We start from the raw sequence: 24,289 nt of genomic DNA, 5'->3' as shown, positions 1-24,289 counted from the left end.
AGGGTAATGTTTTTTTTCACTCACCTCTCTGTTGCTCTTTCCGTTGATGTGGATAGGTGGAGGGGTCATTACAGATGATATTTTCATGTGGCGTGCATGAGCGATATTCTTGAAAAATCTGTCACTGTCCCTGAAATTGAAGAAAAAAACAAAACTAGTGTAGGAATTGTGGTCACTTGGTACCGTCGTAATTGCCTAAATGTCCTCACTGTTCAGGTTCAGGGAGAATGGGCGGCAATGTGTGGCGGCGCAGTTTAGTATGTCCTCGTCTTTCCTTGGGGCGTACTCTCTCTTGTTCCCAGTCCCTGTCCTGTATGGTGTCTCCATCTTGAGCAGGCAGCCCGATCTTGGGTGGAGAGCCCCCCTGGGAAATCAGAGCATCAAAAAGATTCTAAAGGTTCAGTGACTCACGTAAAACTTGACATGGTTTGGCTAGCTACTCCAGTCCTGTTCTGTCTTAACCTTTCCTGTCCGTTTTTCTTAAGAGTTCATTAGAGTATAAGAAAAGACTTTAGGTTCATGCTCACAATGGCTCCTTCGTAAAGACCTGCCTTGGCTTTCTAGACATTTAGCTTTTGTTTGAATTTACCTTAATGGTGTGGTAGGTGGTCACCTTATCCAGAGCCACAGCTCGGTCCAGTTTCCTTTCATCCCGTTCTCTGGTGTACATATCGTATAGCTCCTGTAGGTGGGGTGGCACTAGTAGACTGTGCTCTAGCAAAAGAACAGGTCAGTCAGTCGACTTTAACTAGACAAGGTTTAGACGCAGGGTTCTGTACAAACCGTCAATGAACTGCCTCTGCTGTTGGATGAGGTCGTCGCAAAGGTGCCGGTGCATCTCAAATCGTCGGACCACGAAGTTCTTCTGGCGGATCACGTTGTCTTTCAACAAAGCGTGCGACTGCATCTCGGTGTTCTCAATCTCCAGCTCGTGGACCTTGCACAGTAGAGCAAGGATCTCGCGCTGCTCATCTGAGCTCACTCGCCGCGGTAGTAGCTCCTCCAGTTGCCGAGCCTGGTCGCGGAGTTCTAGGAACCGGCGCTCCAGCAGTGCCTAGAGACAGAAAAGAGAAATGCATCAGATCTCTACGCAGATTACATAGGTCTGTATTGTTACTGCAAACAACACTGCTCCAGCAAGACTTAGCATTTTTCCCCACACTTCAAATACTCTGCATTTACAGTATATTCCCTTTATTATTCCGCAAATATGATCTATAAGACCTTCTGTTTATGCAGCTTCTTCTGTTCTATCATGAGGGCCATTAGGTTCTCTCTGGCCATGGCCACCTCCTCCGTCTCAGTTACATCCGGCGGTGACTCTGGTGAATCAGAGTCCTTATCGCTATCATCCTTGGTAGTAGTTTCCTTTCGTTTCTCTGCTCGCCACTTCCGACGTCGCCTGCTTCGTTCCTGTTCCCAGCTGGGGATGAGACATCACATGAACATCCTAAGAGGGTGATGTGTTCCCTGCAGCATTTTACAAGTTAAAGAACCACTGAAGTAATTTTCTAATATTGTAAACAGTTTTCTGCATGAGACTGATCAAAGTGGCCGCTGTTCGCCATCTACTGGGTCTAGCCGGCTGAGAGGTAATTTGCTCGGCTTGCTCGCTGGGAAAAGTCGGCCTTCTCGCCATACTAGCTTTAAAACAAAAGCAAGATTGTAGACGAGCAGAACGCAGATGGCGAAAAAACAAACTCCTAGTTTTTTATGATATCTACAAAGAGAGTCTTTGCAAATACAGCCAGGAACTGAAAAATGCTAGACAGTCATATTTCTCAGAGATCATTAGTAGAAACACCAACAATAATCGCACACTATTTTCTGTTGTTGACAAACTGACAAACCCACAAGCATCAATACCTCAGGAATTGGCATCTGAGGTGTCCTGTAATGATTTCGCAGCTTTCTTTACACACAAAGTACTAAAGATTAGACAGACTGTGTGCAACTCCAGATTAACAATTGTTACACTAAATGCCTCCCAAAATGTCCCCCACGTCAATCTTAGACAGTTTAGCCTCTTGGACTATGCCACTTTAACAGAAATTGTGTCAAAGTTAAAGCCCACAACATGCTGCCTTGACATCCTTCCTTCAAACTTTTTCAAAACTGTTTTTCATTGCATTGCCCCAGACATACTTCAGATTATAAATACTTCTCTCCAAACAGGAGAGTTTCCTCAGACTTTAAAAACTGCAGTAATAAAACCTCTCCTAAAAAAAACTAATCTGGATGCCTCAACCATTAGTAATTACAGGCCAATATCAAATCTGACATTCCTGGGGAAAATTATCGAAAGGGTTGTGTTCGAACAGAACCAAACTTTTATGATGCAAAACAATCTTTTTTACTCATTTCAGTCTGGATTTCGGCCACAACACAGCACCGAGACCGTGCTTATCAAAGTCCTAAATGATATTCGTCGGAATACCGATGCAGGCAAATCATCTGTTCTGTTACTATTGGATCTCAGCGCCGCATTCGACACGGTTGATCACAACATACTACTCAGCAGATTGGAACAGTGGGTAGGGCTTACTGACACTATTTTTCAGTGGTTCACATCCTATTTACATGATAGAGATTTCTTTGCGTCAATCGGAAACTATCAGTCAGAACGGACCAAATTCACGTGTGGAGTCCCTCAAGGGTCAATTCTTGGACCACTCTTATTTAACATCTATATGCTTCCGTTAGCTCAGATAATGGAACAGTATGACATCTCCTATCACGCCTATGCAGATGCAGATGACACACAACTGTACATTTCTGTGTCCCCACATGATTATAGTCCCTTAGTCTCCCTGAGTAAATGCATTCATCAAATCAATGAATGGATGTGCCAGAATTTTCTCCAGTTAAATGTGGAGAAGACAGAGCCTGTGTTTAATAAATATCACTTCACTCTTCATCTGTTTCCAGATTGCAATTTGGTCCGTATTGGCATGGCTTATCCTGACATAACAGTTTATTTATTTATTTATTTTTAAATAATGATGCATGCTGTTATTTTGCCGCAGAAAGCATAGAAAAGGTAGTACTTCCACATGGGGATAAGAGCGCATGTGCACACAAAGAAGAATGTACAGTGTTCGTTTGCACACACGAAGAAGTAGTACAGACGAGTGAGAGAGCAAGAGGAAAGATTACAGCTGCAAGCCTGCGCAAATATTTTTTGCTTGTGAAGAATCCACAGAGGCAACACCTGAATATAAGGCCTTTTGTATTGATTATTGTGCCTTTTCAATTGTGGTCAAATATTTGGTGCGAGTTTATGTGTTTATTTTTGATGATGTTTGGACACTGAAACATGCTAATCATTTGTGTTTGTCGTTGTTGAAATTCAAACCCCCCCCCCCCCCCCCCCCCCCCGGCCCAGACGCACCCGAGAACAGCACCAGCCAAAACAATTGACGCGCGGCTGACGCTGCTCTGCGCGCGCCCGCCGGGAAGGCCGAATCTCGCGCGTCCTCTTACTTTAACCCTTTGTACTGACTCCATGTTTCAAAAGCTTGAAGAACACTCACCGAAAACAGGTTGACAATTTATTCGTCGACAATGGTAAAAACAAGGCAAAAACAGACGACGGAGGGACAATTCTGGATCCAAAACAGGGCTACATGTTTCCGAGTAGAAGAAATCGGTCTTATCTCAGTGTCCAGTCTTTTTAAAGTCTTTGCTGACGTGGGTCATGTCGAAGGTGTGTCTGAAGGTGGGTCTGGGCGTTGCTTTTTGGTCTTCCCCTTGTTGGCCGGTTTGAGGCGGCTTGGGTTCGTGCGCGGATTGGGACGCCCGCTATCAACTTTGCTGTCCGGGCTGGTTGTACTTGTTTTAGGACAAAGCGCTTTGTCCTTGGAGTTTGCTGGGAGAGCAGATTGCCAGAGTTGGTGCGTCACTCTTGTGATAAGACGGCATTGTGTATCTCTTCTATTTCTTCTCATTAAATTATGGTGTTCTATTTATTTTATATTAGTAGCGTAGTCCTAACGTGAATATGAAAATGATACTATTTCCTGATTAATTATATTACGTTTGTTAGAGTAATGCAAACAGTTAGACGATGCCAACCTGTACCATATCTATGTGTTAGACTATATATGTGTTACACTAATGCAGACAATTATATGGTGTGTGCGATGACGATATCATTTCTCCTTCATTGTTTTAGTCTGCAAGTCTGTCATGAGCAGCTGGACAAAGTCAGCAAACCACACGGACGTCTGATATCGTCATTTCGGAGCTTAGCTCGTTGTCTAGCTAGGACTTAGCTCTGCGAGGACAGAACAATGACGTATAATATGTTAATTTTTTTTAATAGATTTTTTTAGATTTGGGGGTAATTAAAGGGTTAATTCCGATTTACGTGGAAATTCGTGTTACGTCGCCAGCTGGGACTACCTGTATTATTTTTGTAGTATTATGAAATAGCAAAGCTGGCTGTCATTGAAGAACTGATTGTAGTCCGCGTCTCAGCGATTTGTCAAAATCACCACATGCATTGGCAGGGTTAAAATCTAAATATATAAATACTCATATTATATCCTGTTAGTTGCACATTGATTTGCAGAAGAGCCCAAAAATACCAATTTCAAAAGTTTGAAACATTCTGGACATTTTCAACACAAATTGTAGTGCAAACCTGGTAAAATAGCATCCAATGTTATAAAAAATCAAAACACTTTATTGCCATTTTAAGGAAAACTTTCTTTAAGACTGACTCTGCGATGGTGAGGAGCTGCTTGGAGGTATCCATCTGGATCTCTGTGTTGCTGATCTCCAGTTCCATCAGGTTTCTGCGGATATCCATCTGCTGGCGGAAAGCGTCCAGAAGCTGCTCCCTCAGCTGGTCCATCTCAGCTCGACTTTGCTGACAGGAATGCGCCTGTACCTCAGCTAGATGAGAATGATACACCAAAATATTAAAACTGTAATTGTTATTAGATGATGACATTGTGATCTGTGATGGGAGTGAGGAGTAGGTGCAAGAGAACCCTGAGAGGTCAAGGTGGTGTGACAAGAAATGGAGTTCAGGTCACAGCCAACCAATAAGTGTGTGAGAATAAAAGACCAGTGAAATGTGAGGATAGAATGGATGGACATGAAGAATGTAGCAAGCAGGTAGAGGAAAAAAAAGCAAATGAGATAGATCATAGGAAAAAATGGAGGAGGAGGATTATCTTAGAAGATTAGAAGAAAGTTGTCAGGTGATGTCGGCAGAAGGCGGTGTGGGTGCTTCACCCTGGACTTGGCGGATATCAGCTCGGTCGGGGGCGAGCTGGCGGCTTGCCTGATCGGCAATCTTCTTTTTGAGCCGCTCGATCTCGCAGCGAAGATCCGAGATGATGTTGGTGTACTGAGCAATGTGGTAGGACACATTGATAAGATTCTTCTTTACCTGAGGCACAGAATAACACAAGATTTATAAATATTTTTTACAATATTAACAAAAATTATTGTATTTTTATTTGCCTTTATTTTTATCTATTTTTTTTTTTAAATCTAATTTTATTTTAATCATGACAACCTGTATGAAACTGTTCTACGCTGTTGTGCGGTCAGCTGCTTTTAGGACCGATTGCAAAAAACAGTGCAGAACCTTCAGTAACCAGTAGAGGGTACTATTGCAAAATTTATCTTAACTTCCTGTGACTTGTTATTCAGACAAGTCATTTTATTCCATAAAAATCCAAACGAAATGTTATTTTATTTGTGTTGCTGTTCTACGAAGCTTTTTTTCCCCCAAATGATATAATTTATTTTTTAACTATTTTGTTGAAGTAATTGTTTTGAAACACTGTATATTTATCCTCATAACTTTGTGTTTATTTGTTTTGGCCTGAACCCATTAAAAAATATATAATCTGCCCGATTTTATTACGACAGTCAGGCTTTGAATTTAATCAATATGTGCTGGATAAAGTCTTCTCCACAAAATGGCAGCTGGAATTTGGGGCAGAAAAAAGGAAAAACATACAGTACAATATTGTGATTAGATTTTTTCCAACTCACCCGTGTGCGAATACTTTTGGCACGGTCGGCGTATGTCAACGTGTTGCGGGACTCCTCAAAAGCCACGGAAGCGGGACTGATGTGAGCGATCATGACAGTTCGGCTGTTCCCACCCAAAGAGTCCTGCCAATAAACGAATATCTCAATCAACACAATCCGTTTGTCCTTAATCGAGGGAGTATGAAAAGGGGCTCGTACCTTGAGCAGTCGGGTCAGCTTGCTGTCTCGATAGTTGATGTATTTGTTGCCGTTCTTATCACTCAGCGCGTTAATGCAGTTGCCCAGTGCCAAGAGGGAGCGGTTTATATGAGCGCCCTCTTTTAACCTTTGACCCCGATTTTGGGTCTGATTGACAGGCCGACAGGAATGAGAATATAAGAGTAAAAGAAACAATAGAAATTAATGAACAGTTTACTTCTCATATACAGAACCATAAAGCCTGATAGAATCACTTGATACTGTAAAGTTTGTAAACTATTGCTTCACTAAATAAGCATTTAATTTACAGAGGTATAAAAAGTATCTGGACCTTTTGGAATTTCTCACATTTCTGCATAAAATCACTATCAAATGTGATCTGATCTTTGTCAAATCACACAGATGAAAAAACAGTGTCTGCTTTAATTAAAACAACCCAAACATTTATAGGATTTCATATTTTAATGAGGATAGTATGCAAACAATAACAGAAGGTGGAGAAATAAGTAAGAGAACCCTCTCTCTAAAGCAGTACTTCTCAAATAGTGGGGCGCGCCCCCCCCCGGGGGGCGCAGAGTGATGCCAGGGGGGGCGCATGTGTCCTCGGGGAACATGCTTTTTTCTTTTCTTTTTTTGCCGGACTGGAATAAAGTGTACTTGCACATCCACTCAGTGGGTGGCAGTGGCGCTCTCATTTTCAGAGTGCGTGCAGTATTTTTGAACTAAGGAAGAGCACTCAGCACACAGAAAACAGATATGAAGAGCAGTGCGCCGCCGCCGTTTTCGAAAGCCGTTTTCCGACCGGACTCACTCACGCAGCGACCCACTGTCTTGTCAGGTGTAGGCGTGAACCTACACCCTGTTCTCACGTCGCCGCCCGAGAAGTGCCATTTTCGGCTTGGGATCGTCACGACGACCGCCCTCACCTACGGTTCTACCTCGGCCGCCGAGAATGCGCTTTTTTCGTGCCGTTTGCCTTTTAGCTTTGACTTTTAATACAGTGGGGTGATGAGGAAAGACTACTGTTTACTGTGTCTGAAAATAATTACTGTATAGCGGACTGCCAGAAGCCAAATCAATTAAGACGCCACTTAAAGACATTCGACCCCAATCTCATTGATAAGCCGCTTGATTGTTTTTCAGCGAAAACATGCTGAATATTGCCAACAATAGTCCTGCTTTGTCAGTGTTATATCAGTAAACCAGTGAGCATTGTTAGCATGCTCATTGCAAAATGACTCCACACCATTGCAAAGGAGGTAATACTGAGTGTGAGCAGCAAAAATAAAAACTGTTGTCCTGTCCAAGGACACTCTTTTTTTCCTTTATTCATTTTTGTTTTTTCGGTCAAATTTTTTGGCATATTGTCCTCATGAGTAAATGTTTCTAATCAATTTGAATTTGTTATTATTTACGGATTTTATTACATTTTATTTTTGAAAGAATAATCAGGATGTTTTGCAGGAAAACCTGAGGCCGTCTGTCAGACAGTGGAAGCTAAAAAGAGGATGGATGCTGCAACAAGACAATGATCCAAAACACAGAAGTAAATCAACTTCAGAATGGTTTCAGAAGAACAAAATACACGTCTTGGAGTGGCCAAGTCAAAGTTCACACCCGAACCCCATTGAGACCACCCCATTGACACCACTGAACTAAAGACAGTGATTCATGCCAGACATCCCAGCAATCTGTCTGAACTAAAGCAGTTTTGTTGAGAATTATGGGCCAAGATTAGTCCTGATAGATGTGTCAGACTAATCTGCAGCAAAGGGAAGCGTCTGGGTGAAGTTATTGCTGCCAATGGGGGGGGGGCACAAAATAATAAATGTGATGGTTCACCTACTTATTTTTCCTCCTTCTGTCATTGTTTGCATACAATCATTAAAATATGAAAACCTATAAATGTTTGGGTGGTTTTAGTTAAAGCAGACACTTTTTTCATCTGTGCGATTTTGAAAAAGATCAAATCACATTTGACGGGATTTTATGCAGAAGTGTGAGAAATTTAAAAAGGTTCAGATACTTTTTCAAACCACTGTATTTGATTGATTCGTCATATGTTGAATATAAACAAGTTTTCTAATTCTTTCATTTTCATGTATTTCATAATAAGCCTTATATAATACTTTTTCTGTTCTGGTAAGTTTAATTTTGACTGTGACTTATGTGTACAGTGGTACCTTTTCTTATGAATTTCATTCGTTCCAGGACCTGATTTGTAATTCGAAATGGTCGTATGGGGAGCGGGATTTTTCCATAAGAATATATTATAATATATATATTTGAATGAAAAAAATCGGGTTCTAATGTGGCCGTTGTGTTTTGTTTGCTGTTCCTGAACGCACCTTGTGACTGGCAAGCGAGTGAGAGAGTGGTGCAGCCGAATGGGAAGTTTTTTTTTTTTTTTTATGTTGTTGTTAGCATCAGGTACGGCGGACAGTAGCCGTGTTGTGTTGCACAAGTTCTGAAATAAATGATTAAAAACCTGACGATGCTGGCGACTTCCTTGTCAATGTTGCAATAATAATAAATCGGAAATGAAGCATTTTTATTGTCACCCTAACTTATAGAGACTGGCGAATGGAGGTCGAAGGATACCGTTCATATTGTTGAGCCAGTTCACTGACACCACGCTCATATTTTCTATCATTTCCTTATTAATTTCAATGGTAAGGGTCACCTATTTTCAGTACCTGCACTAACCTTCGTAGGACCGATGTTAATTTTTCCCACAAGAAAATCTGCCGTGCGTCCGTCTTGTGGGAAAACAATGAAATTGCGACGCTGTCATAAATTGTCGTATTTTGAGCATGTCTTCTATGTCGAGACAAATGACGAGTCAAATTTTACGTCAGATGTCGAAAGGATCGTATGTCGATCCGTTTGTATGTCGACGTACTACTGTATAGTATTTGATAGGAATGTTAGGATACATGGATCTGGATAGATAATTCAATTAGTGAAGAAGATATTAAATCAAATCGATCAAAACGCTAGACCTCGATCAATATCATCCTCTTTCAGATACACTGTTGTGATAAAAAGAATGGTTTTCATTCAAATGACTGAAATGTTTCAACAACAAAATTATCCAAAAGCTCAAAAATTCTTAGCATTTGTTATCGTTTCTGGTGAAACGTTAGTGAATGTGTTAAATGTGTACATAATTAAATTAGAGCTGAAACGAATACTCGAGCAACTCGAGTAACTCGAGTTTAAAAACTGATCCGAGTAATTTTATTCACCTCAAGTAATCGTTTATTTTGACAGCTCTAAGCATCACGTTTTGCTCGGACTACTTTTAATGTGGGACAACGCGCTGATGTCACGTGCGTAGAGGAAGAAGCAAAAAAAAAAAAAACTTACTGCAGCAGACAGCCGCTACAAACGACGCCGACGTTGCTAAATACTAGCGTGCACATGCTACATTGGTTGCAGGTAGCGTCTGATGAGTCTCATAGAGATCACATGTATGTTGAACTAGATGGGAAATGACAGACTAGGCCGCGTCTTGCCAGCGTTAGCAAACAGCCGCCATCTCAAAGCAGTAGAGCGCTAAGCGCTAATAAAACGCGCTAAGCGCTAATATATAAGATTAACGTTACTGTCACTACTAGCTCACGTAACGTTAGCCCTGCGGAGGGCTAGGTTTCTATTAATTAAGACCACTTTCGATGCGTGGCTAATGTGTCTTACATACAGGCTTTAACATAACATAGCGTTGTGGAGTGATGAGGGTGTCAAATAAAAACTCAATAATGCTAACTATCAATTTTAGCTCATCTGGATAAAACACCAAGTAGCACTAGTCCCTAATGTGCTCCAATACAGCCTGTATCATACATTTATTTTGAACACTGCAAAAACTCAAAATCCTGTCAGGACTTACAGTTTAGACTAACTTAAAACTTTACTAGAACTTAAAAATGGCTTGACACAAATAGAAATTCAATTGAAAAACGTGGGGAAAAATCCTAACTTTTAAGTGATGTGTGTTATCAAGTGTAAAGGCATTTTTAGGTGTGTGTATATATACAGTGGGGAGAACAAGTATTTGATACACTGCCAATGGGTTTTCCCATTGACTGTGTATCAAATACTTGTTCTAGCCTGTTCTATACCTAAAAATATATTTGTTTTATCCGATTACTCGATTAATCGATAGAATTTTCAGTCGATTACTCGATTACTAAAATATTCGATAGCTGCAGCCCTAAATTAAATGCATTAAACCAATCGCACACCTACCTGTGCTGCTCGCTCAGAGCCTGCTAGGTCGATCATGAAAAGGCGGGCAAAGCGGACCTCCTGCAAGACGTCCCGGCAGCGACTCTGCTGCTTGACGGCTACTTGCAGCACAGCGTGAGAGCGCGACGATGTCTGGTTGGCAGCCGTGGGCTCCTGCGTGCGCTGCTTATTGCCCTTCATCAGCAACTCCATGATCTGTGACAGATGCACACATAAAAACTGCTGTTGGTTGTGTTGAATGGACAGCGTGTGCCTTGAAAAGGAAGGGAAGTGACCTCTTGAGCATTAATGGTGGACACTTCAGTGATGCCCGCCACCTGAATCTCTCCTTTGGCATCCTCTCTGAGATCCAAAAAACCTGAAGATGGGTTAAGCAGGTCTCGGATCATCTCGTTGTAGATCTACAATCAGAAAAATAATTTTGTTTTTTAATAGTAAAGATTTTGACTTGGGGTCAGTCATAAGCGGATTTTAGGGGGGGGGCCTTGGGCGCCAAAAAGTGTCATTGCATGTTCTTGACTTTCTTATATATATTAAAGATGTAAAGCAATAAAACTGCAACAAAAATGAATGAAATGAACAAAAAAACATTTTTATAATGGGTCAAAATTATTTTCCGAGCACCTCAGACAGTCATTTGCTTTGGGGTGACGTGGCTCAGTGGTAAAGTAGTTGTCCCCCAACCCATAGGTTGCGGGTTCAATTCTTCACCCTGATGAACTCGTCTAAGTATCCTTGAGCAAGATGCTGAACCCCACATTGCTCCTGGTGCTGTGTCACCAGTAGGTGGATGGCGATGTAGTGTAAAGTACTTTGAGGGCCTTGAAAGGTGGAAAAGCGCTATACAAGTATAACACCATTTGCATATAATTAAAACAAACAAACAATTAGAAAAAAAAATATTTTAAAAAAAGAATGTTTTTTTTTCTTTGAATGAAAATATTTTTTTGATTGAGGCAACTTTTTTTGCGATTGAATGATTTAGACACAAATGTCCTAAACGTAATATGGCCCAAACACAAAAAGGATCACTTCAATCAAAGAAAAGTTTTTCATGAAAAATTAAGTGTTCAAATGCAAATTTTTCAATCTGAAATATTTTTTCGCATTCAAAAACTTTTTCTAGGATTGAAATTTTTCTTTTTTTGATTGAAGTGATTTTTCTTTTTGAAAATCTATATTTTTTTGAAACAACTTATTTTTTGATTGAATAATAAAGACAAAAATGTCCTAGCAAAATGTGGCCCAAACACAAATCCAAATTACTTCAATCAAAAAAGTTGTTCCAATAAAAAAAATAAAAAAAAAACATATATACTGTATATCAAAGAAAAATAACTTTCACTTGCATTTTTTTTAGTTTCAAATTTATTTTTGCATACAAACACATTTTTTTGGTTGAAGCGACTTTTTTGGGGGTTGCAAATATGTATTTTGAATCAAGCAATTTTTTGGGGGGATTGAATAATAAAGACACAAATCTACCTCCATATGGCTCCGCCCAGGTGATACAATTTTGACTGGGGTATCTTCATTGGCACGACACCAGTGGGCATATCATATTCAATGGATGACGATCTTGGCGAAAAGTATACAGTAGCTGTCCTAAGCAGCCTGATTTAGAATTCCCCTCAAGAATGATGAGAAACAAAAAAACGCTCATTGTCAACTTATTATTAAAAACATTCTTGTAAGTTAATTTTATTGCTGACACTGCGTTTTGGGGTCATCAACATGTTGTGCCCCACCTGCCCCAAAAATCAAACTCTGCCTATGGGGTCAGTGTTGTTTTTGTCAACGAACAACTTTTTCATGACAATGATGTGATAAGCAAAAAACGTGTCTTGGGAGACTAAAACATAACAAGATGGATGCCAGTTTTCGTTTGACACGATGAGAACGAGATAAAATTCACCATAGTTTCTCTTGTAAGTTCACAATGTGTGACATTTTCTGATCGTATGTAGTTAGCACGCATCGTAGCAGTGTTTGGTTGTGTCACTCATGTGATTTGCCGCGATGGTGGTGGTGCGGCGTCAAGAGGAGGCAGCAAGAGGGGCCATGGCAGTCACCCTTGGCAAACAAGGTCTGTGGATACGGTGGGAGGGTGATAAAAAGAGAAAGCTTAGTTGGAGGGATGTACTGGCCATGGACGCTAAGAGCTTGAGCTTCGCCATCAGAGCAACATACGATGTCCTACCAACGCTAACAAACCTCCACAAGTGGTTTGGCAAAGATCCTGCGTGTGTCCTGTGCACCAAGCCAGCCTCCCTCAGAAACATACTTACAGGGTGTAAAACCCAAGGACGGTACACTTGGCGCCACAACCAGGTCTTGAAGAGCATTGCTTCTACCCTGGAGGGAAAGCGAATTAACATCAATGCCCTACCACAGAGATCTAATATCTCTTGGGGACCTGCCTTTGTTCGTAAAGGGGCCGAGCTGCCATGAGGTCTACTACACCATCAGAGAGAAGCCAGTTGTGCCCAGCACGCGACTGGGTGATGCAGGCAGATGTCGGCAAACAGCTGGTGTTCCCCTCAGAGATCACTATTACCACCTTCAGGCCTGACTTGGTGCTCTGGTCCCCCTCCTTAAAAAAGGTATTTATCATCGAACTCACTGTACCATGGGAGGACTCATGGAGTGACTATGAGCGGAAACACCTGCAGTATTTAGAGCTAGCCGCTGAAGCTCAACAGCGTGGCTGGAACGCTGAAGTCCGCCCAGTGGAAGTCGGGTGCAGAGGCTTTGTGGGAACAACTTACACAAAGCTCCTGAGGGACTTAGGAGTCAGGGGCTAGAGCCAGCGCACAACCATCAAAGCTGCGTCAGAAGCAGCTGGAAGAATGGCTAAAGAGGAACGACCCAAGCTGGGCCCTCAGGTAGTGCGTCAGGAGGTATGCGGTCAGCCTTAGCCCCGCTCAGGGAACTGGACACCCCTGCCATGCATAGTCCCCCTGAGGTTTTTGCCACGTTGCACCAAGGCGACTGCCTTGGCCAATTGGGCTTGGGACACAAGCTCAGGGCTGATCACCCTGCAGCTGGCCGCCTCTGGGAAGGGTGTATTGTGTCAAAGGCCGAAACACCCCATGACCCAGTGAAACTATTGATGATGCGTACACACAAATTAATTCCTCCATGTTTACTACCAACATTCATCGAGAAGTCTTTTGCATGTGCCCGCACAGGAATTTTAACGTCCGATTCTGTGTTTTCTGGAAACACCCCCCCACCCATTTTATTTTTTATGACTGTTGTCAAGCCCACGTCTTCTAAAAGCTGCGTTCAAGCTTGGCGCTATTGCGAATGCACAGCTCCATCGGTACCATAGCGCCCTGTCTCTCGCTCTTTGCTGACATACTTGCTGCATGAATTCCGATTTGGGGGACTTGACAGTTCAGACCGCAGCCACATTCTGTAAAAATGTGGCCCAAATCGGATTTTTACCACATACGAAAGTGACCTCGATCGGATTTAAAATGGTCCACTTTTATGCGACTTTTCCCATTCAGACCGTCAAGTTAATGCTTCACTTGAATTGGAAAAACACGAAAAAATCTGATTCGTGCATTAACGCCTGCTGTATGAACCTAGCCTGACACTAATAAGAATTCTCATCCAAAAGACTTGGCTAAGACGAAAATTAAAAGGGCTACCAAAAACAACACTGTTTGAGGGGGGAAAAAATAAAGTAGGGCTGTCAAAATTATCGCGTTAACGGGCGGTAATTTTTAAAAAAATTAATCACGTTAAAATATTTGACGCAATTAACGCACATGCCCCGCTCAAACAGATTAAAATGACAGCAGAGTAATGTTCGCTTGTTACTTGTTTTTTGTTGTTTGGCCCCCTTTGCTGGCGGGTGGGTCCAAATTATTTTATGGGTTTGGGGAGTGAGCATGGTGTAATTATTGACATCAACGATGGCGAGCTACTAGTTCATATTTTGATTGAAAATTTTACAAATTTTAATAAAACGAAAACATTAAGAGGAGAAGAATTTCTATAACTTGTACTAACATTTATCTTTAAGAATTAGAAGTTTTTATATCCATGGATCGCCTTAAGAGAACGTTAATAATGTTAATGCCATCTTGTTGATTTATTGTTATAATAAACAAATACAGTACTTATATACCGTATGTTAAATGTATATATCCGTCTTGTCTTATCTTTCCATTCTAACAATAATTTACAGAAAAATATGGCATATTTTATAGATGGTTTGAATTGCGATTAATTACGATTAAATAATTTTTAAGCTGCAATTAACGCGATTAAAAATTTTATACGTTTGACCGCCCTAAAAAAGCAATTGCGACTGTTTAATTAAGTTTTAATTCACAGTAGATAATTTTATTCCTATCTTTAGATTAATACAAGTTTATTTTAACCCTTAGATTCCAAATTTAAACTTTTAAAAGAAATCCTGGGAGGGTGGTCGGAATCTGATTTTAGTTTTGATCAGATTTTAAATTTGTATGAAAGAAAAAAAAAAAAGGATGACTTTTAATCTTAATAAATATATATGAACAATGTTTTCAGCACAACCTTTTCTCCTAAAATGCTTTATTCGTAAGATTATCTATATATATATATATATATATATATGTATATATATGTATATATATGTATATATATATATCAATCTTTATAAAATTAAAACTTGACTATTATAAATACCACGCTGTACAGTGTATATTTTTTCCTTTCAACACTTATTGAAAATTGTAAATGTGACAGCACACTATAGATATAACCATTGTATTTTTTTTTCCTTTCAACACTTATTGAAAATTGTAAATGTGACAGCACACTGTAGATATAACCATTCATTTTATGATGTTCTTTGAAGGCTATAAAAAACCTTTCAAGCTCTTTACTGCCTGGAAACGGCGTGAAACGGGTGTTGAGCAGCCGGCGTTCATCATCCATACGACCCACACACACACACACATGCTGGCTTCCATAACGAGCGCCTAATGGCAGCGGCACAATAAAGCGAAATTTCAATGCCGGATTCAGAGACGCCTCTCAGTGGGGATAATCTCTATACGAGGAAAAATGAACTGAAGGTTTTTCATACTCATTAGAATCATAAAATGTGTCAAACTTTTAACTTCTTAGCTTTTGGGGAGGGAAGTAAGCTCCCACCTCTAGATAGGACATGGAGACGCTGTACATCATGTCATCGCTGGTTTCCTCGATGGCCCGGAAGAGGTCGTTGAGGGTGCGGACGTAGATTCCGGGCTCCTTGTCGGTACCCAACATGGTGTACGTTTTACCACAACCTGGATAACACCCACATAATTTAAAACATCTAATAATTCTAAATACTGGGCCAAACAACATAAACCATCATGGTAACATAATTAAGAAGATACTTTGTAAAGAAAATCTTCCACATACAGTATTCCACTTTTTAAACAAAGGAGTCGAATTCATTTAAATGGCAAAAATTTGTCAAATTTCAATATCTGTCTCATTTTATATTTGATTCAAATAATTTACACATCTGAAAAATTCTGGAAATCAAGGCGTGCAAAAGTTGTAGTTTTTGACCAAAATTTAGGATTACAATTCAAATTCGACAAAAACATCCTTAATAATTTTAAAAGTGCCCATTCATTTCCAATGGAGAAAAATATCAACAGGACGGGATCAGGAAAAGCCCTAAAAGTGACTGGAAGTGACCCCGGAATGCGCCAAGATGTGTAGTGAGCAGTGTTGTTAATAACGGCGTTAGAATATAACGGCGTTACTAACGGGGTTATTTTTTTCAGTAGTGAGTAATCTAATTAATTACTTTTTTTATCCTGTCAACGCCGTTAGCGTTACTGAGGCGGGAAAGGCGTGCGTTACTCTGCGTTACTACGTTGGTTGATGCGAGAAAAGTCTGAGAGAGACGGACTCACGGAGACGAGAGAGCAGAGCAGGAGTGGGGACGCCGTTGCAAACGCAATGCTAGGTGGCTCCAATAATACCTGACTGTAGAACGATAGCCTACAAACTACGCCCACATAATGCTACGGTAGAAATCATATATTGTAGAACTAGATGCAAATGACAGACACAGTGGCATTAGCAACATATAAAGAATTAGATGCGTTAGTAAACAGCCGCCATCTTAAAGCAGTAGACCTCTTAGGAAAGCTCTGTTGTAGAGAACCTTCCAAGCAAACCTAAGTAACCTTTTATCTAAAATGCTCCTAAATCGGCAAAATCTTGACTTAAATCTGTCTTTAAATAATGAAACAGTTTTAAAACTTACACATGTCAAAAGTAGACAGAAGGGAATAATGCAATAACGGGAGCAATTTTAACAACTTTAACGGTTGATTCAGAACATTAAATGACTTCCACACATAGCAAAGGTTACTATCTAGTTATCGCAATATCCGCAATACCCCAGTGTCTAGCTAAGTTTAGGGTAAAGAATTGGGCTAGGGCGAATTGTCCCAAAAACCCTTTAAACTTTGCATTGTGTGACCTGTTTTTTTTTTTTTTTTTTTTTTTTTTTTTTGAGAAAGAAAAAAAAAAAAAAAGAAAAGAAAATTATCGCCAGTTACTTTGCCAAGTAACTAATTACTTTTACATTCAGGTAACTGAGTTACTAACGCAATTACTTTTTGGGAGAAGTAATTTGTAACTGTAATTAATTACTTTTGTAAAGTAAGATTAACAACACTGGTAGGAAGTGACCTGTCAGTACCCCAAAATGAATAACAACATGACCCAAAACGAACCCATCCTCTGCCATTGACAACAATAGGTATCCAATTAATTTAAACCGGGAGGCTTGGTTGGTAATGCTTATTTTTCAGTGACACTGACGGTGCTAGACGTCCATTGCATTTTGACTGGGAGGGGCAAATAAACAAATGTTCGTTCATTCGCCTCTCCCAGTCAAAATAGATTGGACAACTAGTGCGTTAACTCATTTGCTCCCAAAAACTTTTAATTGTTTCAGTGTCCCCATTTACGTTTTTTTTCACAAGAGACATCTCTGGGTTCTGTTTCAACTTAGCTCCAAAGCACAACGCTGAAAATCCATTTTAAGGCAATAAAACTGGCCACTGGAGGGTAGTAGAGCATTTGGGAAGACTCGCAACCCAATTCAACGGAACTAATGGCCGGGCCGCACGGCCGGGGCGCTGGCGGAAAACGACCGAATGGACGTCCAGGATGCCAGGCGGCAGACGACCGAGCAGAACAACCAGGAGGATGGCCGGGATGCCAGGCGTTGGACGACCGAGCAGAATGACCGGGACCACCAGTGCAGCGGACGATGTCGTTAAGTCTATGCTGCTTGCCGAGCAGAGACAGGCGGCGATGAGGGAAACTTTTACCCTGGCTGTTTATCCCGGCCATAACAGCGTCATCTCTTAGTTAGTTATGTGTAAATAAAGTGTTACTTTGCTATCAAAAGCTTTATTTGTGTTGTTGTTTATGTTATTTTGTAAAAGGAAAACATTCTTCAGATGTTTGGGATGTAACTAAAGCAAAAAATAGCTGTGTAAAAGTCAGTTATGTTTGAAATATATGCTTTCACAAAAAGCTTAATTTCTCTGTTTTTGCATCAGAAATTGGAAAATTGCTCAAGAAATTGGAAAATTGCTCAGACTAAGCTATTTTCTAATGCTGATTTCTAAATAATGGAAAAAGATATGAACTAACTTTTTTTTTGCTGAAAGAAAAGTCTAATCTTTCTTTTGATGGGTTCTATGTTTATATAATTTTCTGTGGGCCTTGCAAAATCAGTCAAAATCCAGTAAAACGGCCGGGAGCGAAGGGGGTTGCACCGGTGAAAATGGCTGGGAGTGAATGAGTTAATGGCAGCCAATGAGTTAACAAGGAAGTGACCAAAAATCGCATTATTCTGTTGGTGGTAACAAGCTCATTTTTTAACGGGACAGCAATTTGTCAGACTGCCCCATGCATAAAATATTTTTTAAAAGATCTAACCTGTGGGTCCATAGGCAAATACAGTGGCATTGTAGCCTGATATGAGGCCCTCAATCAGGCCTTTGGTGGTGGCACGGTACACCTCCTCCTGCGCATGGAAAAAAAATTCTGAGTTGAAGGTTTTATTACAGTAACAAACTTTCATACTTTTCATCTGTTATTTCGGACCAACCTGACTGGCCGAGTAATCGAAGGCCACGTCAAACATGTAGGTCTTTTCCCTGGAGCGGTTGGCCCGCAAGACGTCATCGGGATCCTCCATGGGGTCCATCAGAATTACCATCTGGCGAGGTGAGATAAGAATTAAAGATGCTGAAACTAGACATGTGCTGATTACTGGTTTCAAGGTATACCGTGGTATGAAAGCTTCACGGTTTCAAAACCGCAAAAACTTTCCGTCATGCCGTCCCTTCGGTATTAGCCGTTTTTTATGTCACAAAAATTCATGGAGAAATCCCTCGCTTGTAGCTGCAAGGCTCAACCCTCCCCCACTAGTTTTTGCTTAGTGTCAGTGGGTCAGCTGTGCTACACAATGGCTGGAGGAGGTGAAACTCCTGAACTTTTCCCCCATCGAAGAAAACAAAATCGCTGGTTTGGGAATACTTTGGCTCCAGAAAAGTAGCCACGGCTTAGAGGAGAAGGTCCAACTGACATGTAAAACATGTTTGCGGAGGGTGGCTGCAGCATTTATACAAAATTAAAGGTTAGTAAATACTGTCATGAACGTTTCACATCACCTACAAGAGTTAACTTCAGCGTGTTTAGTCTGTCTAGCGATGTCATAAACACCTGGTGTTTTTTTCTCTGGCAACTGTCTGTGTTGAGAAAGAGAGTGTATAATGTGATACGAGTCATACACACGTGCTTTTTATGGAAAATAATCCATTTGTTCTGATGGTAATAATGTTGAGCTGTGGCTGTGGGTTTAAACTCACCTAAAGGACTGCATTTATTTCAATTTTATTTAGAATATTTCAGTTATTTCTAGTTACTTTTCTTATTTATTTTGATTGATTGATTAATTTATTTCGAGCAGTAATAACAAAAACAGCAAGAATAGGGAAAAACAAATAACAATAGTACCAGTAATGTTGATTTGAACAAAAATTAATAACAAATACATTCAGTACATACGTAGCTCGAAAAGGAGTGGGAAGAAGCCGAGCTTTTTTTTGGGTCCCACCCCCAATTTACTCCCCAAAAATTAACAGACATTTTAACTTAACATTATACTTATGTTCCAATTTGCTAATACCGTCTTGGCCCGAATATAAGACGGTGTTTTTTGCATTGAAACAAGACTGAAAAAGAGTGGGTCGTCTTATATTCGTGGTCTAGACATTATACCCATTCACGACGCTAGATGGTGCCAGATATCATTGAAGCGATGTTCTGTCATGACAGACCTCAGCTACTCTCCCCATTCACGACACTAGATGGCGCCAGATATCATTGAAGCGATGTTCTGTCATAACAGATCTCCGCTACTCTCAAGTTTAACCAGTTTGCATTATTTTATCGCAATGTTTTTCCTTATTCAGATTTGTTTCAAGACTACAGTTACAGTTAGACTTCACTTTGATGGTTAATGCAGTTATTGCAATTTTGTTGATTGGTTTATTTACATTTCAAAAACCAGAAGCCATTCATTTACGAATGTGATTGCACTTTAGTTTACATATTTAAATGTTCAGATATTAAGATTTGAATGAGGCAAAATAACATGCTTTTTCTCTCAAATATATTGTTATAATCATTTGTTTCAGATGTACTGTAATTATTTTCTGTATAAAAATTAATTTGGTGTTCAAAAAGTATTTTTTCAAACTTGAGTCTTGAAAAAGAGGGGGTCGTCTTATAATCAGGCCAGTCTCATATTCGGGCCAATAAGGTAAGTTTTGAAAAATAAAAATCCTGTTTTTTTTTTACCCCAGATATCTCAAAGTAACATATTTTAGAGCCGTAATTACAATACTGTGACGCTTAAGGGTATCATACCGTCAGAATCTCATACCGGCACATGCCTAGCTGAAGCCTAAATGAATTCCCCAAAATATTAAAAAGAACCTTGGAATGCCAGCGTCCCCCCTCAAAAATTGGCACACTTCCTGTGTCTTTTCGAGTCACTTGAGACTAGCACCATGAGTGACATATGGAGCAGGTCCTGTTCTGATTACTGGGTCATGCTTATCCAATTTTATCAAACTTTAGCTGCCTTACAATAGCAAACAAGGTTTTATATGAATTTGAGTGGTAGTCTCAATGTGTAGGTGTCAGACTAATTCCTAAAACCTTTGCTTAAAACACTAAATAATAATAAAATACAGTGAGCCCTCGTAACTTATGCAGCTCAGCTTCGGTCTTCAGTGCACTGTGGATTTTTAAAAAATATTCATCAAAAATTAAAAATGGAGAAAATATGGCGCAAGTAGAAGGCAGGGAGAGCCCGCACAACTCAAAATCCACCTCTCTTATTTGCTGGCCACCATCCCCCATAAGAAATCCCTCCAGACTGGGGAATCTCGCAAGCTGATTGGCTTAGACATTTCACCTAGCTTCTCTGCTTTACCCAGCGAATTAAGACTGCATTGTTTTCATGTTGTTTACACATTATTTTATGAATGTTATTTACATTATTAATATTTTACTGACATGCTTCAAACTATTATTTCATGTTCTAATGATAACATATGCATGTATAGGGTTTATATACATTTAATGATATGTATATATACACAAAAAAAAAAGTATGATAAAAATAGGGGGAGTGACACTAGGCGTTTTTTTTATTTTCAGTGGTTGTTCTGACCCCCATTAACAGCGACAATTCAGGGATCAGCTTAATAATTTGAACCCTTTCGGAGACATCGGTCACTAGAGTGGACATCTGTTCAAAAGTTATCATTAGCTTAACTCATTTACTGCCAGACCATCTCACAGAGTATGTGCTGTAGTAGTTAGTAAAAGAAGGAAATTGATATTGAAAACACCTATTGAAGGCAATAGACGTCCAATCCATCTCAACTGGAAGTTAAAATGGATTGGACGTCAATGGGTGCCAAAGAGTTAAGCTATGTTAGGTCACCTGAGATTTAGAAAAAAAGAAATAAATAAAAAAAGAAATAAATTCCCATAAAAATATATACCCAGGCCACATTTATTTAAAGTGTGTACAACAGGATTAAAAAAGTCTAAAATAGCATTATTAGGTGAATTTGAATCATATTTTGAGACGATTCGACAATATACAACAATTTGGCATAGCGCAGATGACGATAAATTTGTGTTTTAATCCGTCGTTTAGCCACGCCGACCATTATAGGGCTATAGCGTCCCCAACAGGAGGATGACGTCGACAGGGCCATGGTTTTATCTGATTTACAATTCAGCCCATTGAGGGGGAATTTTTCGGAACGAGGAAAATGCGACGAAGAAAGCCGCAAAATGTCACGGTTTCAGTCTCTCTATGCTACAATATTTTTACAGGATATTCTTTTTATCGAAGAATATGTCCCCAATTGCGAAATAAATGGTATGGTCATGAAAAATAACAGTCTAGTGCTAAATGGAAAATGAAATATTAAAAATGCATTTATTCGGTATGACATGGCAAAATTACTCCATCACGGTCAAAACTGTCCACTTCTTGCACCTCCCAAACTATACTTTATGCCACCGGAGTTTTTTGTCATTTCCCTGCCCTGGCTTCGGAGAGCGTAAATAAACCAGGAGTCATGACAGCTAGCCGACATGCTAACCCGAACCGAGTGCTGTTTCAGTCTTATTCGCGGCTTTCGAAGCGCAAAATCACACAAAACTACCTAGGATCATATCACATAAAACTACCCAGGATCATGTCACATGGCAGCGGGGTTGTTGATTTTTTTTGCCGATCGGCAACCTGCCTGGCGGCGAGCAAATTACAGCTTGTCGGACTTATTACCCTGCTGCGGGCAAGAGCTCTCGTTTGCCCGGGAAGCAGCTGCAGAATGACCACCAGACAAACCAGCTGACATCAGAGGAGCACTTAGCTGCCACAATGTCAACATGAATATTGCGTAAAATAATGCTTTACTACACGGTGAAAGACGTAAACAGTGTGAGAGTGGCGTGCAGTTGTTGTTGCAGCTAACATGGCAGGATGTGTCTGAGGAGAGCTTTTCTACATGTCCGTCCGTCCATGATCAAACGTATGTAAATATTCCTTCATTTAAAGAAAGTTTGTATTGTTTACTTTGTAATCGATGTATTCGCGGCCATTTTTAACACAAATTTGCAATTTCTAATGGGGTGTTAAATTTGAAAGAACACCGGGCACACGAAGAGGCAATAAGTCAAGTATAAGCCGAGCGCTGTCCTGGCGGTAGAGGGGTGCGACAAGCCGCTGGTCGTCGGCCGAGTGTCATTCTTGGTGGACAAGGAGCATGTCAGCCACAAATTGCAAGCCACCTTCGTATTAAAACGTGTGCCATGATCCCAGTATTTGACATATTACAAAACATGATGTTTACTCACTTCCTCATAAGGCCAATGGTCCCACAGTTTTGGCCAATCTCGGGTTGAACGGGAACTTTCTGAAACCCAAAAAGTCCCACACGCCTCTCCCTGGTGCAGCAACAAAAGTCTGCAGCCATTTGGCTGGCATGAGGCGAAAAATAAACGAATTAATTCGCCAAATCAGCTGAATCCGCAGTCCATCTGCATGCTATGAAGCAATGCTGTATTGTGAGATGCTGACCCGGGTGACGTCACATTCGCATTCATCCTAAACCCGAGACTGGAGCCGGAAGTAACTCATTTTCATGGCGCGAAATTCAAATATTGAATATATACTAGTACAACGATCGCTTCCACACACATCCAAGCGGTCCATTTCATTCAGGAGCATAAAACACAGCGTGAAATATGAAATAAACAGCTTTTTTGGTGTCATACGCACTTTAAATTATGTCTTTCTTCTTCTATTTTTATATTAAATTTATTTTTATTTATAATTATTTAGATCTCTATAACTCATGGCTTTTTTTTTTATTTGCGTTTTTTTTGGCAATTCAATTTTTTTACTTGTTACTTTTTAGAGAATTGATTTTTGTTCCAAAATGGATCCTTCAATTCATTCATTCATTTTAGTTAAACTTATCTATAGATTTTTTTAATTTCCCTTTGCAAATTATGTGTGGGCAACATTAATACTACAATTGGATTTCAAATAGGGGCCCCAATTGGCCCCTGGGCAGCACGTTTGAGAACTCTGTCCTAAATGAATGTAATAAAAACAAACAAAAAACCTAATTATAATTCGTGCACAAAGGGGTTAAAATTCAAATTCATCCTCTCAACCACAACGGAGTGATTAAATGCACGACGACAATATAAGAATTGGAAATTTGTTTAGCCAAGGGAAAATTATTACTCGCATGCTTTGCTCAAAGAGTAGATGGTGAACAGCAGTTGTAGGAGATAATGTTTTTTCACACACGCATACACAAAAGGTCAACACAAATGCACGTCATCGTTTACAACTGGACCGCTCACTTCTTTATGACGCCGGCCTCCAAGGTCACAGGTCAGTTGCAGTCCTATTTTTTTTCCAGCATGTGCCGGCAAGATTAAGACGAGCGCTTTTGTAGTATGTTTGTTTTTGTGCATGTGTATCAGCTTGTCCCTCTGACATTTTATTCCCGCGACGCCATGGAGACAGCATGCTTTGAACTGAAAGTGAAAATTTGTGGATTTTGAAGAAAGTGATAAAGTGTAATTGCGGTAAGCCTGTCTGCAGCAGTCTTGAGTGTTCACATTTGAACCTGATCTCCAGCCTTCTTTTGTGGATTTAGTATTTTCTCTTATCTGTGTTCGA

The 24,289-nt window shown here is 40.2% G+C and overlaps 1 protein-coding gene across 1 annotated transcript in view; it reads right to left on the bottom strand.

The window, feature by feature from the left end:
• kif19 (kinesin family member 19) overlaps window positions 1-24,289 on the bottom strand; it is a 65,134-nt gene that overhangs the window by 12,895 nt on the left and 27,950 nt on the right. The window contains exons 3-16 of the mRNA XM_057826395.1: window positions 18,605-18,715; window positions 18,433-18,520; window positions 15,622-15,758; window positions 10,740-10,865; window positions 10,465-10,659; window positions 6,214-6,360; window positions 6,016-6,138; window positions 5,245-5,401; window positions 4,725-4,899; window positions 1,225-1,423; window positions 784-1,054; window positions 590-714; window positions 210-364; window positions 25-130 (exon numbers count right to left, since the gene is read on the bottom strand). Coding sequence (XP_057682378.1) covers window positions 25-130; window positions 210-364; window positions 590-714; window positions 784-1,054; window positions 1,225-1,423; window positions 4,725-4,899; window positions 5,245-5,401; window positions 6,016-6,138; window positions 6,214-6,360; window positions 10,465-10,659; window positions 10,740-10,865; window positions 15,622-15,758; window positions 18,433-18,520; window positions 18,605-18,715 — 2,115 coding nt within the window. The remainder of the gene's footprint in view (window positions 1-24; window positions 131-209; window positions 365-589; window positions 715-783; window positions 1,055-1,224; window positions 1,424-4,724; window positions 4,900-5,244; window positions 5,402-6,015; window positions 6,139-6,213; window positions 6,361-10,464; window positions 10,660-10,739; window positions 10,866-15,621; window positions 15,759-18,432; window positions 18,521-18,604; window positions 18,716-24,289) is intronic.

The sequence above is a fragment of the Corythoichthys intestinalis genome, chromosome 21, assembly GCF_030265065.1.
Source record: "Corythoichthys intestinalis isolate RoL2023-P3 chromosome 21, ASM3026506v1, whole genome shotgun sequence".
In the NCBI taxonomy this organism is placed as follows: domain Eukaryota; kingdom Metazoa; phylum Chordata; class Actinopteri; order Syngnathiformes; family Syngnathidae; genus Corythoichthys; species Corythoichthys intestinalis.
This window is presented reverse-complemented; position numbering and strand designations above follow the sequence as displayed.